Here is a 14,758-nt window from a genome sequence, read left to right as displayed (position 1 = left end):
TGCTGGTACCTGAACAGAGCCACAGAGAGTTTAAGGTGGGAGATATTGTAGCACATTGGGGTATTGATGGGAATAATCCAATAGAGATAGGAGGAAATGGCAATAGAGCTGAGAAAAGAGACAATTGCCAGAGCAATACCCATGGATAGGTGAGAGGGATGAGGTTCGTGTGCTTGAGTTGATGGTCGTTGGACCTTAGAATGGAGCACAGAGGGTCCACTCCCGGCAAGAGAAAGGAGGCAGGGTCCATGGAGCAGACCAAGGAGGGGTAGTTTAATCAAACTTCTCTTCTTAAAGGCTAACCCCTGTCATGTCCTTTCTGATTCATAAGCCAGACCCTACTTCTGTCCCAAACGTGTCCAGAGTTCACACACAGGCATAATTTTATGTATGAGTAATCTTTGGTCTGATGAGAAGGAACCGCAAGGTGCATAAAAAAGGGAGTGGAAGAAAGAGCTTCCAGCCAGAAATCTAAGCTAAGATCAGTACTACCAGGGTGGTTATTTTTTGTCTGCTTTCTTTTCTCCAGTGCCTACAATAGTACCTGGCAAGTAGTAGGTAAATCTGTATACCTATTTCTAGAATAAATAAAGCAAAAAGAGAACTTATACTTCATAAACAACTCTCATGAATGAATAGTTTGTATACATGATCTTATTTAATATACTAGTTTTATAGATGAGGAGATGACATACTTAACACAAAGCCACACACAGCTGGAAGGCAGCTGCCAGGACTGCGCCCAGTTCTGTGGGTCTCCAAAGTCCAGGTCTTACCCCAGCACTGCACTCAGCCCAGCCAGCTACTTGGTGAACTTCTTCAAGTCACACAGCTGTTAGCTCTTCTGCTTTAGATGGGGTTGGACTAGAAGCTGGAAAGGGCTCGTTCCAACTGAATGACTCCCCTAGATAACAAACAGGCTCAAGGGACAGCTACAGGCTTGGTGCCTGCCCCGAGTTCACCGGCCCCTTCTATACATACCAGCTCTGCCAGCAGACCCCTTACCATTTTTTGCCAACTCTGACATAGCTTCAGCTCTCTCCATGAAACAGCTGGAGATTCTCTAGTCTGTGTCTTGGGTTTATGGCCCTTGTGGCAGGTTATGAACAAGTTGAACCTTCCATCTTAGGCCCTGATCCCCAGCCTTAATTCTCCAGCTCCACCACTTGCTCTCCTGTCACTAATCACATCACTTTCTGACATCCCCTGTCTTCACTATAAAATCCATCCCCTCCCCATTTTTTCTTATTATTAGAATTTTGAAGTAGCAGACTGAAATAAGATAATGTTAAAAGGACTTTAACAGAGTATGAGAGCAGGACTGAGCCCACAGAGTAGCGAATGGTGTGTTGAACCTTATCATCCTCCAGACGCTGTGGCTGAGGACCCTCCTCTTGGGCCTGTCCTGCCCCCACCATTAGTCCCATGAAGTCTCACTGATTTCAACTCCACTTATCTTGGTGGCATACCATTTAATTCATGATCTGTTGAATTATTCCTCTTTGAAGCTATCACCTCCTCCAGAAGCCTTCCCAGCCTCAGTTAGATACCTTTTCTTTTATTTTCAGCACAAGGCTTCAACAAACTTGGTGGAAAAGAGAGAAAGAGAGAAGGACGTAGAGGGGAATGAAGGTGATGTTTATCACCTTCATGTTTCTCCCCCATAAACTGTAAAGTCCTGGTGAACAGGGATATTGTTGGCATCTCAACACCAAGGATATAAGACCGCTCTGCTCTCCACTTTCATGTTCCAGTTAAAGCACTGCCACAAATCCACCCTCTTTCCTCATTTCTCCTTAGGGAACCCACTGGATTTCACAGCTCTGTCCCAGAGACCCCTTGTCCAACAGATACCACTTGTTCAGTTACCATGTTCCCATTTAGTGCATCACCAGTCAAGCTTTATGTTCATGTGAATTTCTGCCTCTTTACATTTTTTTAATGTGTACATTTTTTTTATGTTTGACCATGAGCACCTCTATACTGCATTATTTGGTGTTGTTTTGGGGGAGGCATTATAGTCACCATGGCTTTTTATGGAAGCTAGTATTCTTTCCTAACTGCCATCAGCAGAAGGAATGGGAAACAAAGCTGAGACAAAACAAAAGCAAAAATGGGGGATTGAGTTTCACCCAACTTCTGAGTAGTAAGACGAAATCAAAACCCTCCTAAGAAATCCCTAAGTTCCCTTTACCGCTCTTTCCACAAACCTTCTCTTTTTTTTGCAATCCATGGTCTTAGGCATAAAAGGAAAATGAAAAAAATTTCAAAGCAATCTTAGAAACATTGTGGTTAAAAACCTGACTGGATTGCTATGTGTGCATGTCATATTATTCTGAACTTCCGTTATTCTCAACAGGCAAATTTAGAGTGTAGTTTGAATACCTAATATTTGGAGAACTGCCAAAGAACATCCAAAAGGTTTCTAGTGAGAACTTGGGGGCTCCAAAATCCATCTGTGCCCTCCCAGCACCAGCCTAAGCTGGGCTTCGCATGTGGCTCAGTGGTAAGGAACCTACCTGCCAATGCAAGAGATATGGGTTCGATCCCTGGGTGGGGAAGATCCCTTTGAGAAGAAAATGACAGCCCACTCCAGTATTCTTGCCTGGGAAGTGCCATGCACAGAGGAGCCTGGCGGTCTATAGTCCATGGGGTCACAAAAGAGTCAGACACAACTTAGAGACTAAACAACAACATTAGAGGAAAAGTCAAATACCCTAGAGCTTCTTAGAAGGTGAAAGGCTGCCCCACCACGAAAACCTCAGTAATCAGGAGGGGGCAGAAGTCACTCATTCTTCTGAGTAGTGACCTTCCATATTCTTAAAAATACTGTACTTGTATAGTCTTATCGTTTCAAATGTGTGTTTAAATAGGAATAAAATCTATTACACATGTAATTTTCCCTTAAATTACACTCGTGAGATACAAACCTGGGTAGTTCTGCTCCTTCTCCAAAGTGAAATGCAACCCTTGTATTTCTAAACATCTCTATGAAGCAAAGCCAATACCTTCCCATTTCTAAGTTGGATACAAGTAACTATTATGCACTGCTCTGGAAACTATGACAGAGCGTTATTCATCTGTTTGTTTTAATGGTTCATGGCCAAGGGGGGAAAAAAACTTAAAATTTTTTATTTAATTTTTTAAAGCAAAAGAGTGGTGTGAGAAAGAGCAAGGGACTCTTTTGCTAAGGAAATAAATGTTACCAATGATCAGTGTCCAGGTGTGGGCAACAGCACATGTTACTTGACACAGGCACCTCGAAATTGCTCGTGCTCACAAAGGAATTCCCAGTAAGAGAAGGGCTATTAGGGTGGGCTGAACTCTCAGCCTTGTAGGATGAAGTCTTCTCTGTGAGTCATCACCCCTCTGGGCTGACGTGCCTTGATTGGCTCACTTTGAAAGCTGATCTTAAAGGTCAAGTATGTTAACACGTTACCCTCTTTGATGCCCACTTTCAGATGGATCTTTAAAAACAGAGTGTGGTAGATAACATTGGGATCCCATATTTAACCTCTAATCTCTCCACCACAGCCAGCCTGAGGCAAAGCATACCTTCAGTGGCCCCAGTAGCTCTCCTTCCAAGACCACCTTCTCTCCTTCACTCCAGCCAGCACTTTCCACGTCTCCACTTATATTTATTCTGATGCCTCTTCTCCAAGGGCCGTCTCTTCCGAGGTATTTGCAGTTAAAGCTTATATGACTTAAATTATTTTCTCTCCTCCTGGTTGGCTGTTAACCAAGGATGCCTCAAGGCTTAAAGTTGTCTCAGGAAAAGGAAGGAGGTGATTTTGGAGAGACACCAACTTTTTTAGACCATGTCAGATTATATTCTATTCTTCAAGTTTCTGTGTCTCTGAGCTTTTATCCATATTGGAGAATTCTGCATCCCTTACATCGATTCTTAATTTTATCTTGTATCCCCCCCTTTTAATGAAAAGATAGACCTGATTTTTCCCCTTTAAGAGATCTAACTTTGCCTCCCTAGAGAGAACCCAGCCTCTGAAATGGGAGGCTTTGCACTCAGCCCCAAGCTTACTAGTGCCTTTCCTGGGAAGCAGCATGGGTGTGGATCTGCCGTGGCTATGCTCTAACCAGATTAGCTAAGATGTGGCCTGATTTACAGATTTAAAAAGGGGTACCTCCCATCCACTTTTGGTCATAATGCTCTTTGCACTGTGCCATGCTTAGTCACTCAGTTGTGTCCGACTTTGCGACCCTATGGACTGTACCCCACCAGGCTCCTCTGTCCATGGGGATTCTCCAGACAAGAATTCTCCAGATCAGAGTGGGTTGCCATTCCCTCCTCCAGGGGATCTTCCCAACCCAGGGGTCAAAACCAGATCTCCCACAGTGCAGGCAGATTCTTTACATCTGAGCCACGCAGCCCCATGGACTGTAGCCTTCCAGGCTCCTCTGTCCATGGAATTGTCCAGACAAGAATACTGGAGTGGGTAACCTTTCCCTTTTCCAGGGGATCTTCCCAACCCCAGAATCAAACCCAGGTCTCCCACATTTCAGGTGGATTCTTTACCATCTGAGCCACCAGGGAAGCATGATGGTCTTTGGGAAAACAAATACAGCTTACCAGTTATATTTGCATTGGTAAAGTGAAATTACTTCCCACATGAGAGAAAATAAACCACGCTTTGCTAAATGAGCATAATTAGGAATACTACATCTCCTTGAACTGTGTGATGGATTTCGTTCAGACCAAGATTCAGGGCTCTGGGGACAGGCATCTTGAAGGGATTTCATCTCCATGGCTCAAAATAGGACTTCTAAGAGGTGCCAAGTGGGGTAAATTCAGAAGTGTTGGATGATTTCACTCAAGGCAGTCAGTCCCTTCTGAGCCTGCCAAGCTATGGGCTTGCAGAGCACTGTCTCTGGCATTCCAGTTGAAGAACCAAGAGAATCAGAACAAAGAAACCTGCTGGGACTGTGTAAATTGCCAGCACTTTTGGCCAGTGAGTTTGCTTAAAAACAATCCCCAAAATCTCTCCCCAGTTCTGAGCCTTAAAATTCCAACTGTTGTTCCCTCTGCTTTGTCCTTTGGGTATAAATGAGATTTTTTAAATAAAAAAATTGAGATAAAATTCACATAAAATTAACCATTTAAAAGTGAGCAATTCCACAGCAGCTAATATATATACCACCATCTCTCATTCCAGAACATTTTTATCACAACAAAGTAAAACTCTACATCCAGTGAGTAGTTATTCCCTATTCCTCCATTCCTCCTGTTCCTGATAACCATCAATCTGCTTTTTATCTTTATGGATTTACTTATTCTGTAAATTTCATATAAATGGAATCATGTACTCTGTGGCCTTTCTCATCTGGTTAATTTCATTTATCATAATGTTTTGAAGATTCTTCCACAGTGTAGCATATTTTGGTACTTTGTGCCTTTTTCATGGCTGAATAATTTTCCACCATATGTATCTACCACTTTTGTCCATCCATTCATCTATTGATGAGCATTGGAGGTTGTTTCTACTTTGAGGCTATTTTGAATAGTGCTGCTATGCACATTTGTGTACAAGTATTTGTTTGAAATTCTTTTGAGTAAGATTTTATAGTTAGCAAAGTGCCTTTAAGTCTATTCTCTTCCCCCTAAGGAGAGACATGCATTTTAACTGGTCTTAGTACCTCATAGGGGAACATTTTAGGGCCTCACTCATCAGTAGGAATCTGTTCAACTGACTAAGGCCTGCCATGCCCCACTGTAAAATCTGGTGCAGAAGAAAGTGGTTTCCAGTCTGAAGCATCATTCTGGTATGGAGAGGGTCATATCTATGAGCTAGGCTAGGTCATCTCTGCATCTATCAGGTCTATTACAGTTCTGCTGGTCAGTCTGTGCACAGTGGAGTAGCAGGGAGGACAGCTCAGCAGCACCCTCTCCCTCATTCAGCACTTGTTGGCTGAGTTGGATATTGTACACTGTCCCAGGCCCTGGAGTTGTGAAGCCAAGCCGGACATGGTCCCTGCCTTAGAGACAAACATAATATGAATTCAGAAGTCTGTGGGAGTGGTGTGGTAAAGGTGCTGGGTGGGCGGGAGTGTGGGGTAGGCAGTGACTGACTTTCCCAGGAAGGAGGGGTTGGGAGCACCTGATAATAAAGGCGATCACAAGGTGAGAAAGCAGATGGACAGCACTCCAGGCCTCAGGAAGAGAATAGACCAAGCCAGTGGGGCAGCAAAGAGCATTCCCTGCTTTGAGACGAGCAAGGTCAACAGCAGCATGGCTGGTATCATCAGGTTCACAGGCTCATCAGTCTGGGAATGAGGCTGGAAAAATGAGCAGGAACTAGGGAAGGGCTTTGTGTACTGCAGCCAGTAACTGTGGTGAGTTGGAAACTGGGATGAATTTTAGGCAGGAAATGACCTGCTCCAAGTCTGTGTTTTGAAAAGATACCTTTGTAACTAGTAACTGATGAACCAGACTCCCTTCCCCTCCCTCCCGGCCTGCCTTCTCTGTCATCTCACCGGCCCTCAGCCAGCCCTGGACTGAAGTGCAAGGTCAGGAAGATTGCCTTCTTCTTCACACAGGGACCTCTCATCAATTGCCCTGCCCTCCTTGTATACAACCTTCTACAGAGAGGAAAGTGCTCATAGCAGCTAATAAAAATCAATCAATACTGAGCCCTTCCTAAGTAGGTCATTTCTCCTGGAAGTACTTGAATTTAGAAGTAGGCCAATCACAAATAAGTGAACTGTTCATGATGAGAATTCAGCCACCCAGGGATAGGTCCAGAGGGATTCTTATAAAGTTGTTTTAAGGAATAATTGAGGTCATCTGAAGGCCTTCCTGATACCCTCACACCATAGCATCTCCTGTTCATTTATACACAATGAGGTTCGCATCTCCTCACCTTCTTGTAAAACTCTTTCTTTTTTTTTGTTTTAATTGGAGGATAATTACTTTACAATACTGTGCTGATCCCCGCTGTAAAACAACTCAAATCAGTCACAGTTATACCTATATCCCCTCCTTCTGCGGGGGGAGGGAGGCTCAACAGGAAGGAGATATGTATGTAAGTCTGTCTTTTTTCTTTTACTTTTTCTTTTGAAATATTTATGTTTAATAAAAGTTGTAAAAGTAGTGCAGAATTTCCATATTCCCTTATCGCCTAATGTTAATGTCTTGCATCAACATAGTACTATTATCAGAAGTAAGAAATGACCATTGGTGTGCTACTACTTACCTTCCCAGGAGGCACAGTGGTAAAGAATCTGCCTGCTGATCCAGAAAATGCAAAAATTACAGGCTCCTTCCCTGGGTTGGGAAGATCCCCTGGAGAAGGAAATGGCAACTCACTCTAGTATTCTTGCCGGGGAAATTCTATGGACAGAGGAGCCTGGCAGGCTACAGCCCTGCTGCTGCTGCTGCTAAGTCGCTTCAGTCCGACTCTGTGCAACCCCATAGATGGCAGCCCACCAGGCTCCCCCGTCCCTGGGATTCTCCAGGCAAGAACACTGGAGTGGGTTGCCATTTCCTTCTCCAATGCATGAAAATGAAAAGTGAAAGTGAAGTCGCTCACTCTTAGCGACTCCATGGACTGCAGCCTACTAGGATCCTCAGTCCGTGGGATTTTCCAGGCAAGAGTACTGGAGTGGGGTGCCACTGCCTTCTCCAAGGCTACAGCCCAGGGGGTCTCAAAAGAGTCAGACATAACTGAGCATGCACAGGCATGCTCACTACTAAGTAATGTATAGACTTCCTTCAGATTTCCACAGTTTCTCTATGCATATTAAGGGTTTCTTTTGAAATCATGTATATAAGACAACAGTTGCGTTTGCTCTCTTTTCTCCCTTAAACTGAGGCACCCTTCAGAAACCCCGTCCCCCACTGGAAGCACTAAAGAGAGCACTAGCTGGCTTCTCTGGTGGCTTAGTGGGTAAAGAATCTGCCTGCCATGTGCAGTGGTGGGAGACCTGAGTTCAATCCCTGAATTGGGAAGATCCCCTGGAGGAGGGTATGGCAACCCACTCCAATATTCTTGCCTGGAGAATCCCGGTGGACAGAGGAGCCTGGTGGGCTGCAGTCCGTGGGGTCGCAAAGAGTTGGACACGACTGAGGGACTAAGCACACAGCGGGAGTCTCATGGTCCAGACTCGGCACAACTCCATTTTGGCATCCACTTGGGGTGTTCTGCATCCTTTCAGTCCCTGTACCTCACCCACCCACCCACCCATCCTTTCTTTTCCTTTCCTGCTCCCCTTTCTCAAAAAACTACATCTTGGGCTTCCCTGGCCCCATATTATACACTGCACTGTCCTCTTTTTTGGAGAACGCTTGAGAGCCTTATTCCAGACCCAAGAAGTTCACCCAGCAGTGTGTAACCATTGACTCCCACAGTCACTGTCAAACTCCCTTGGGCAGCATGTTTCCCATTCTTTGTCTGTGGTGCTTCTTGGGTGGATACTCCTACTGCTGCCACATTGGTTGCCATCACTCTCAATCCTGTGTGACCACCCCTCATCAGCTCCTTGCTCTGGGAAAGGGGGAGACCCTGGAGGTGGCGGGCAAACTGTATTTGCTTTTCCCTATCACCTGGCAGCGAATTTGGAAGGTTGTAGAGGCTGGCAACCCAGTAACTAAATTACCTTTAGGAGAATCATGTGTGCCCATCACAAAGCATTCCAGCCTCTTGACATCACGGCGAGGTGGCTGGCGCATGTTGATGCCAGGTACTGTGATGGATGGCCAGAATTCCATCTGCCTTCTCCTAGTGTCTCTTCTCCCTAGAACGCAGCCTCAGGCATGCTCACTGCAAGCGCCCTTGCACTCTCACGGCCTTGCTTCTTCATGTTTTTAATTTGCTAACCATGGAAGACATCAGCGATGAAAGAAGTGTGAGCTGGAGAAAGGCATAAAGCTGATTAATGTTGGAGGAGTGTTTGTTCCCCTCCAGCCACGGCTGGCAGGAAAAATGGGAAGGATGAAAGGAGATTGTGACTTGACTTTTAAAAGAGAACCTTTTCGCCACCTGTGCATGTGTGTGTGTGCAGTCACTGAGTTGTGTCTGACTCTTTGTGACCCTTTGGACTGTAGCCCGCTAGGCTCCTCTGTCCAGCAGACACGAACACATCTTCACAGTAGAGAGCCCCTGTAAGCAGTGGAAAAACTCCCATATGCAGCTATTCGGAGGGAAGTTGCATACCGAGGTTACAAGCACAGGTTTGGGGGCAAATCTCATTCTTCTGCTTACTGTGCCACAGTGGACAAGTTCTTTTGTTCTTTCTGACTCTACAGCTTTCTCATCTGTAAAATGGGAACACTTACATCTTCACCTTCTGTATAAGACTGTTGTCAGCATTAAATGACTTAATATTGACTTTGTATGTAAATGAAATTTAACAATGCCTAAAACAGAGTAAAGGCTCATTATAAATCCTCTTATTTATTATTAGGCTGATTTACTTTAAAGTAGGATTGAAAAGCAGAACATTATAGCCTGGTAGTCAAGCTTGAGCTTGAATTTTGTGATTAAATCCTAGCTCCTCCACATGCTGGCCTTGTGAGTCTGAGCCAGTTACTTAACTTCTCTGAACTTGAGTCTCTCACTCAGATAAATAAGGATAATAACGCCACAAGGGGCTACTTTGAAGAAAGCACTTATCATAGTACTCAGCACAGAGAGTGGCAGACACTTAATACATGTTTGTTTTTCTAGTGCTGTGGTTCTCGACCACAGTCAAATCACCTGAGAGCTTTTTAAAATGCTTGAATACCTAAGCTGCATCCCCAGAGACTGTGATTTAATAGGTCCAAGGTGGGGTTTGGACATTGGAATTTGCGAAAGCTTCTTAAGGAGATGGATACACAGCCAGGACTGAGAGCTACTCCTGAGCAGGTGACATCGCATACTCTTTTTGTTTGTTTGCTTGCTTGGTTTTTTATATCTGTCCCCAAGAGACTGGACTGGTCAGAGTATCAGGAATTCTGGGCACAATAAAAAATGTAATACATCTGCAGATCTAAAGCCCTCGATAAGAAATAGGCAGCCAAAGAATTGCATTCCATTTTATTCTGAAAAACAGTATTCAAAGGGTCTTTTCAGAATCTCGAATTGGAAAGGTGGTAAGAAGCTTAGCCTAAGCCTCACACATAAAATATGGGAACTCCCAGTAGGTCAGGGATTTATATCTGGGGGTAATTCCAGGGTTTTGTCCTCCCAAGAGATATAAATTGAGGCCTTGAGAGTTTAATGTGGGGGAGGAAGAAGTGTTCTCATAATGACACCTTAAAAATCCAGGACTCTGCTAATGCCTAGGGATAGAATAGCATCATCTATAATAGCAGGGGGGTGATGGTGTGGGGTACTTTCTGGCCTCAGGACTCCAGTTTTCAAGATCCAAGGCTGGGTCATCAAGAAACTTCTTTCTCCCCATAGGTTTATGGTATTAGTTACCCAATAAAAGTGGGGTTAATTTTACAACCCAAGTAAAATTTAAGCCAAAAAGGCTTCAACATTACTCTAGGATTTATGAAAGTAAACATGTGGAGTGCTTGCAGGATTTTGCAACATTAAAATTTCAATGTCTTTATGTCAGGTGTATGATATATTCATTTGTATGTGTACTTAAAGGTTACGTTTCTAAGAGCTTTGAACTACAAACTATTTGGGAGACTGTACTAGAGATACTGCTCCCATCTCCACCTTTAACTTGACTGTTTTAGTGAGTAGGGAGTACAAAGCAGCTGAAAACGAGTGTCTTTTAAGGATCAGCTCGATCAGATTTTTTTCACATGGTTTCCTATTCTACCAGGCTTTCTAGACTCCCTCCCTGAACCCTCAGGTGTGGGTGTCTAGGGCCAGAGCTATGAACACAGTTGAGTTTACAAAGCAGAAGCTTAACAAATAACTATCTTTTAAATATCTTCTTCGGTACCTGCTAGTGTTAGTCGTTCAGTCATGTCTGACTCTTTGCAACTCCATGGACAACTGTAGCTGTTGTCCTCTGTCCATGGAATTCTCCAGGCAAGAATACTGGAGTGGGTAGCCATTCCCTTCTCCAAGGGATCTTCCCAACCTAGGATCAAACCTGGGTCTCCTGCATTCTAAGTCACTAGATTGGCAGATTCTAAGTCACTAGGGAAGCCCTCTCGGTAACTGTAAGGACTTTAATAATAATTATATGTTACCTCTGTGTAGCACTTTTTTAAAGCTTTTACACAGTTTGATAGGATCCTCATGACTTTGGTTCAGCAGTAAAGAATCCAATGCAGGAGACACAGGTTCTATCTCTGGGTCAGAAAGATCCCCTGAGGAAGGAAATGGCAAACCACTCCAGTATTTTTGCCTAGGAAATACCATGCACAAAGGAGTCTGGCAGGCTAGTCTACGGGGATGCAAAGGGACATGGCTTAGCAACTAAACAACAAACAGCAACATGACTTTGACCTATAGGGTTGGGAGGTCAATTATTATCTTCATCTTTTAGAGAAGAAAACCATAGCTCAGAGGATTTGAGAGGTTGCCTAAGGATAAGAAAGTGAAAGTGTTAGTCGCTCAATGATCTCCCACTCTTTGTGACCCCATAGACTGTAGCTCACCAGGCTCCTCTGTGCATGGTATTTCCCAGGCAAGAATACTGAGTGGGTTGCCATTTCCTCCTCCAGGGGATCTTCCCGACTCAGGGATAGAACCCAGGTCTCCTGTACTGCAAGCAGATTCTCTACTGTCATAGCCACCAGGGAATCACACCTAAGGATAAGCAAATGTTAAATCCAGCAGGAGAATTTGTTCTCCTGACTTTTGCTCTAAAGTATTTTAACTTAGAACAAACCAAAGAAGAAAAAAAATGATACTTCTTTCAGGCAAGATGTTGCTTCCAGCCAGGTTAACAGAGGAGGAGCATCTAGGGCAGAAGTCAGACCACAAGCCTGGCAGGTAGCCTTCTGCTTGGCTGTAGTTTGCCTTTCAGAATCATACTGATATCTTGTACTCTGGTGTCTTAGGCTTATCATAGGCCCGAGTGGGAGATTTTGGCCTCTGTCCTTTCAAGCTGAGCGTGCCATCTTGGGTCCTAATCTCCAGCCTTGGCTCTCTAGCCATTTGCTCCACAGTCACTAATCACACCACTTTCTGGAATCCCCTTCTTCAGAATGGGGCTTCCCTCATAGCTCAGTTGGTAAAGAATCCGCCTGTGATGCAGGAGACCCTGGTTCAATTCCTGGGTCAGAAAGATCTGCTGGAGAAGGGATAGGCTACCTACTCCAGTATTCTTAGGCTTCCCTTGTGGCTGAACTGGTAAAGAACCTGCCTGCAATGCGGGAGACCTGGGTTTGATCCCTGGGTTGGGAAGACCCCCTGGAGAAGGGAAAGGCTACCCACTCCAGTATTCTGGCCTGGAGAATTCCATGGACTAAGTCCATGGGGTCGAAAATAGTCGGACACAACTGAGCGACTTTCACTTTATCTTCAGAATAAAATCTGTGCCCTCCCTTTTATTATTATAACTTGAGGCAACAATTTTTTTTTTTTTAAGATTTTGTTTTGTTTTAGCAACTTATGAAAGCAAGAACAATTGATATTTTCTCTGGATTTTCTGGGACTAAGTGACTGATCTGAGATTGCCCAGTCTGCGGTTTGCCATGGACACTCTCTGCAGTGTGGGGGTGATGGGTCTCAAGCAGGAGCCATGTAACTGGACTGCCCTCTGCTTTCCTTCCCGCAGCACCCAGCTTCTCACCACTTGGAGCTTCCTAATTGACATATCAGTCCGAGTAGGTCTTGGGGTGATGCACCCACCCCTTTGTAGCAAATGAAACAGAAATAATCTGTGTTTAAAAAACAAAAAACTGTAGAACATGTGCCCAGATTTCCAACTCATTTCCTCTTTACTCTTACAACTACATCATCCTCCAGCCCACCACCAGCTGCGAAAATAAAAGTGTTTTCTCCCACATTTAAGGATGATTTTGTGCTTCAGGATGATATTTCTAGAGGTGAAGGAAACTTGACCAACGTGACCAACAGATGTTTTAAGCGATGGATGAAACTGAGGAGGAAGCCAGATTCTTTAACCCAGTCTTTAGGATACTGTGCCCGACTGCGCCCCCTAGTGACTGTCTGGGGCATCGCGCAGTGAGCGCCAACTGCGTGTGTGTCCTGCACGAGCTTATGTATGTGCTCTGTTTTCAGAGATGAGTATGAAGAAGATGGATTCTGTCAGCCGTACAGAGGGATTGCCTGTGCAAGATTTATTGGCAACCGCACTGTCTACATGGAGTCTTTGCATATGCAGGGGGAAATAGAAAATCAGATCACAGGTTGGTAGCAATGAAATTACATTTATACTTTGCACAACAGTTTTTCTCCCCAGAAGTTTTATTGAGCCCTTCTCTTGACAAAGGATTAGTCAAGGCATAGGGGTTAGGAACGGGGCCATAAAGAAGCCAGAGATATAATCTCTGCTCTGAAATTTACATTAGAATAATTTATTAAAGGTTGCCCTTAGAGGAAAAGGAGGCTTTGAGAAGTCTCACTTTTATTCAAACACTCAATAAATATTATTGAGTGCTTTTGGCATACCAGGACCTGGGCTGGGCATGGACGATGTGATGGTGTGGGGAATAAGCCAGGTATGTCTCTGCCCTCACAGAGCTTACTGTTTGGAAATAACATTGTGTTGACTAAAAGCGGATGAATTTAGAGTTAGAATTCTGGATATTAATCCCAATTTGCCATTAGTGTGACTTTGGAGAAAATCTTTCTCTCCGTGGAAATCTCTTTCTTCATCTGGGAAGTGAGTGAGGAGGCGAGACGACCATGGGTCTATTCCTGCTCTAGCTTTCTCTATTTACCCTCCACTTTTCTGAATTGAAAGGATCTTTTTAATGGAAATCTAATGCTGAAGCACGACCTGGCACATACGAGGTAGGTAGTGTCGGCCGCTACGCACGATTCTGTGTACCTTGTCGGATGGTCACAGCGGCCTGTGTCTCCCCCATTAGTGTGGTTATTATGCCTCGGTGCCCTGTGCATTAAATACATTAAAGTGGCTGTTCTGAAATTCTAATAAGGTTTCCAACATTAGCACTGAAAATATAAGACACCCCATTGCATCTGATATATTTCAGTATATGTCCCAAATGTTGACCTGGAATTCAGATGCCCTGTAGTTTAGCTGGCAACCCTATGATTTAAGAGAGGCAAGAACAGACCCAAGACACATAGCCAAAGGCCCAGAAACTATGTCACAAGAGGAATTTGAGGGAACCAAGAGGCGGCCAGGGGAATTATTTAACCTGAAGAGGCAACTATAGGAAGACGTATTTGCCAGGTGCTAAATCTCTCAGGCTTTCAAGAGGAAAGTCCGTAAAATTCCAGAGAAGCAAGACTGGTAGGGAGAAGCTATAAAAGATACCTTTCAACTTAATAAAAAAATCACTTGAACATACTTTTTACTAAGTATTTACAAAAATAAATGGAAATTCTGATATAAGTATATAAATATTTGGTCACCCATTTATAGTAATCTTCTCTTGGACATTTTCAATGGATATCAGCTTACTGGAAAGTGTTACAGTTTTTTCTTTTTTAAAAAAAATCCATTTAACTTTGATTAACCCAGCACTTTTCCAAACTTGTTTAGCTATGGAACCCCAGTTTCTCAGACACTTTTAACATTCTACATAATTAATGTTCTGAGGAACATGCTTTGGGAAACTGTATACCAACAACTTCACAGGCTGCCTTGTGATTATAAGCTCCTTGTCAGTAGACATGTGCAAAGGCTGGTATGG

General features: G+C 44.0%; 1 protein-coding gene across 1 annotated transcript in view; it reads left to right on the top strand.

Moving 5' to 3' along the window:
• The window catches only part of ROR1 (receptor tyrosine kinase like orphan receptor 1), a 469,844-nt gene that overhangs the window by 412,973 nt on the left and 42,113 nt on the right, over positions 1 to 14,758 (top strand). The window contains exon 5 of the mRNA XM_019957322.2: positions 13,155 to 13,282. Coding sequence (XP_019812881.2) covers positions 13,155 to 13,282 — 128 coding nt within the window. The remainder of the gene's footprint in view (positions 1 to 13,154; positions 13,283 to 14,758) is intronic.

This window comes from Bos indicus, chromosome 3 (assembly GCF_029378745.1).
Source record: "Bos indicus isolate NIAB-ARS_2022 breed Sahiwal x Tharparkar chromosome 3, NIAB-ARS_B.indTharparkar_mat_pri_1.0, whole genome shotgun sequence".
In the NCBI taxonomy this organism is placed as follows: Eukaryota; Metazoa; Chordata; class Mammalia; order Artiodactyla; family Bovidae; genus Bos; species Bos indicus.
This window is presented reverse-complemented; position numbering and strand designations above follow the sequence as displayed.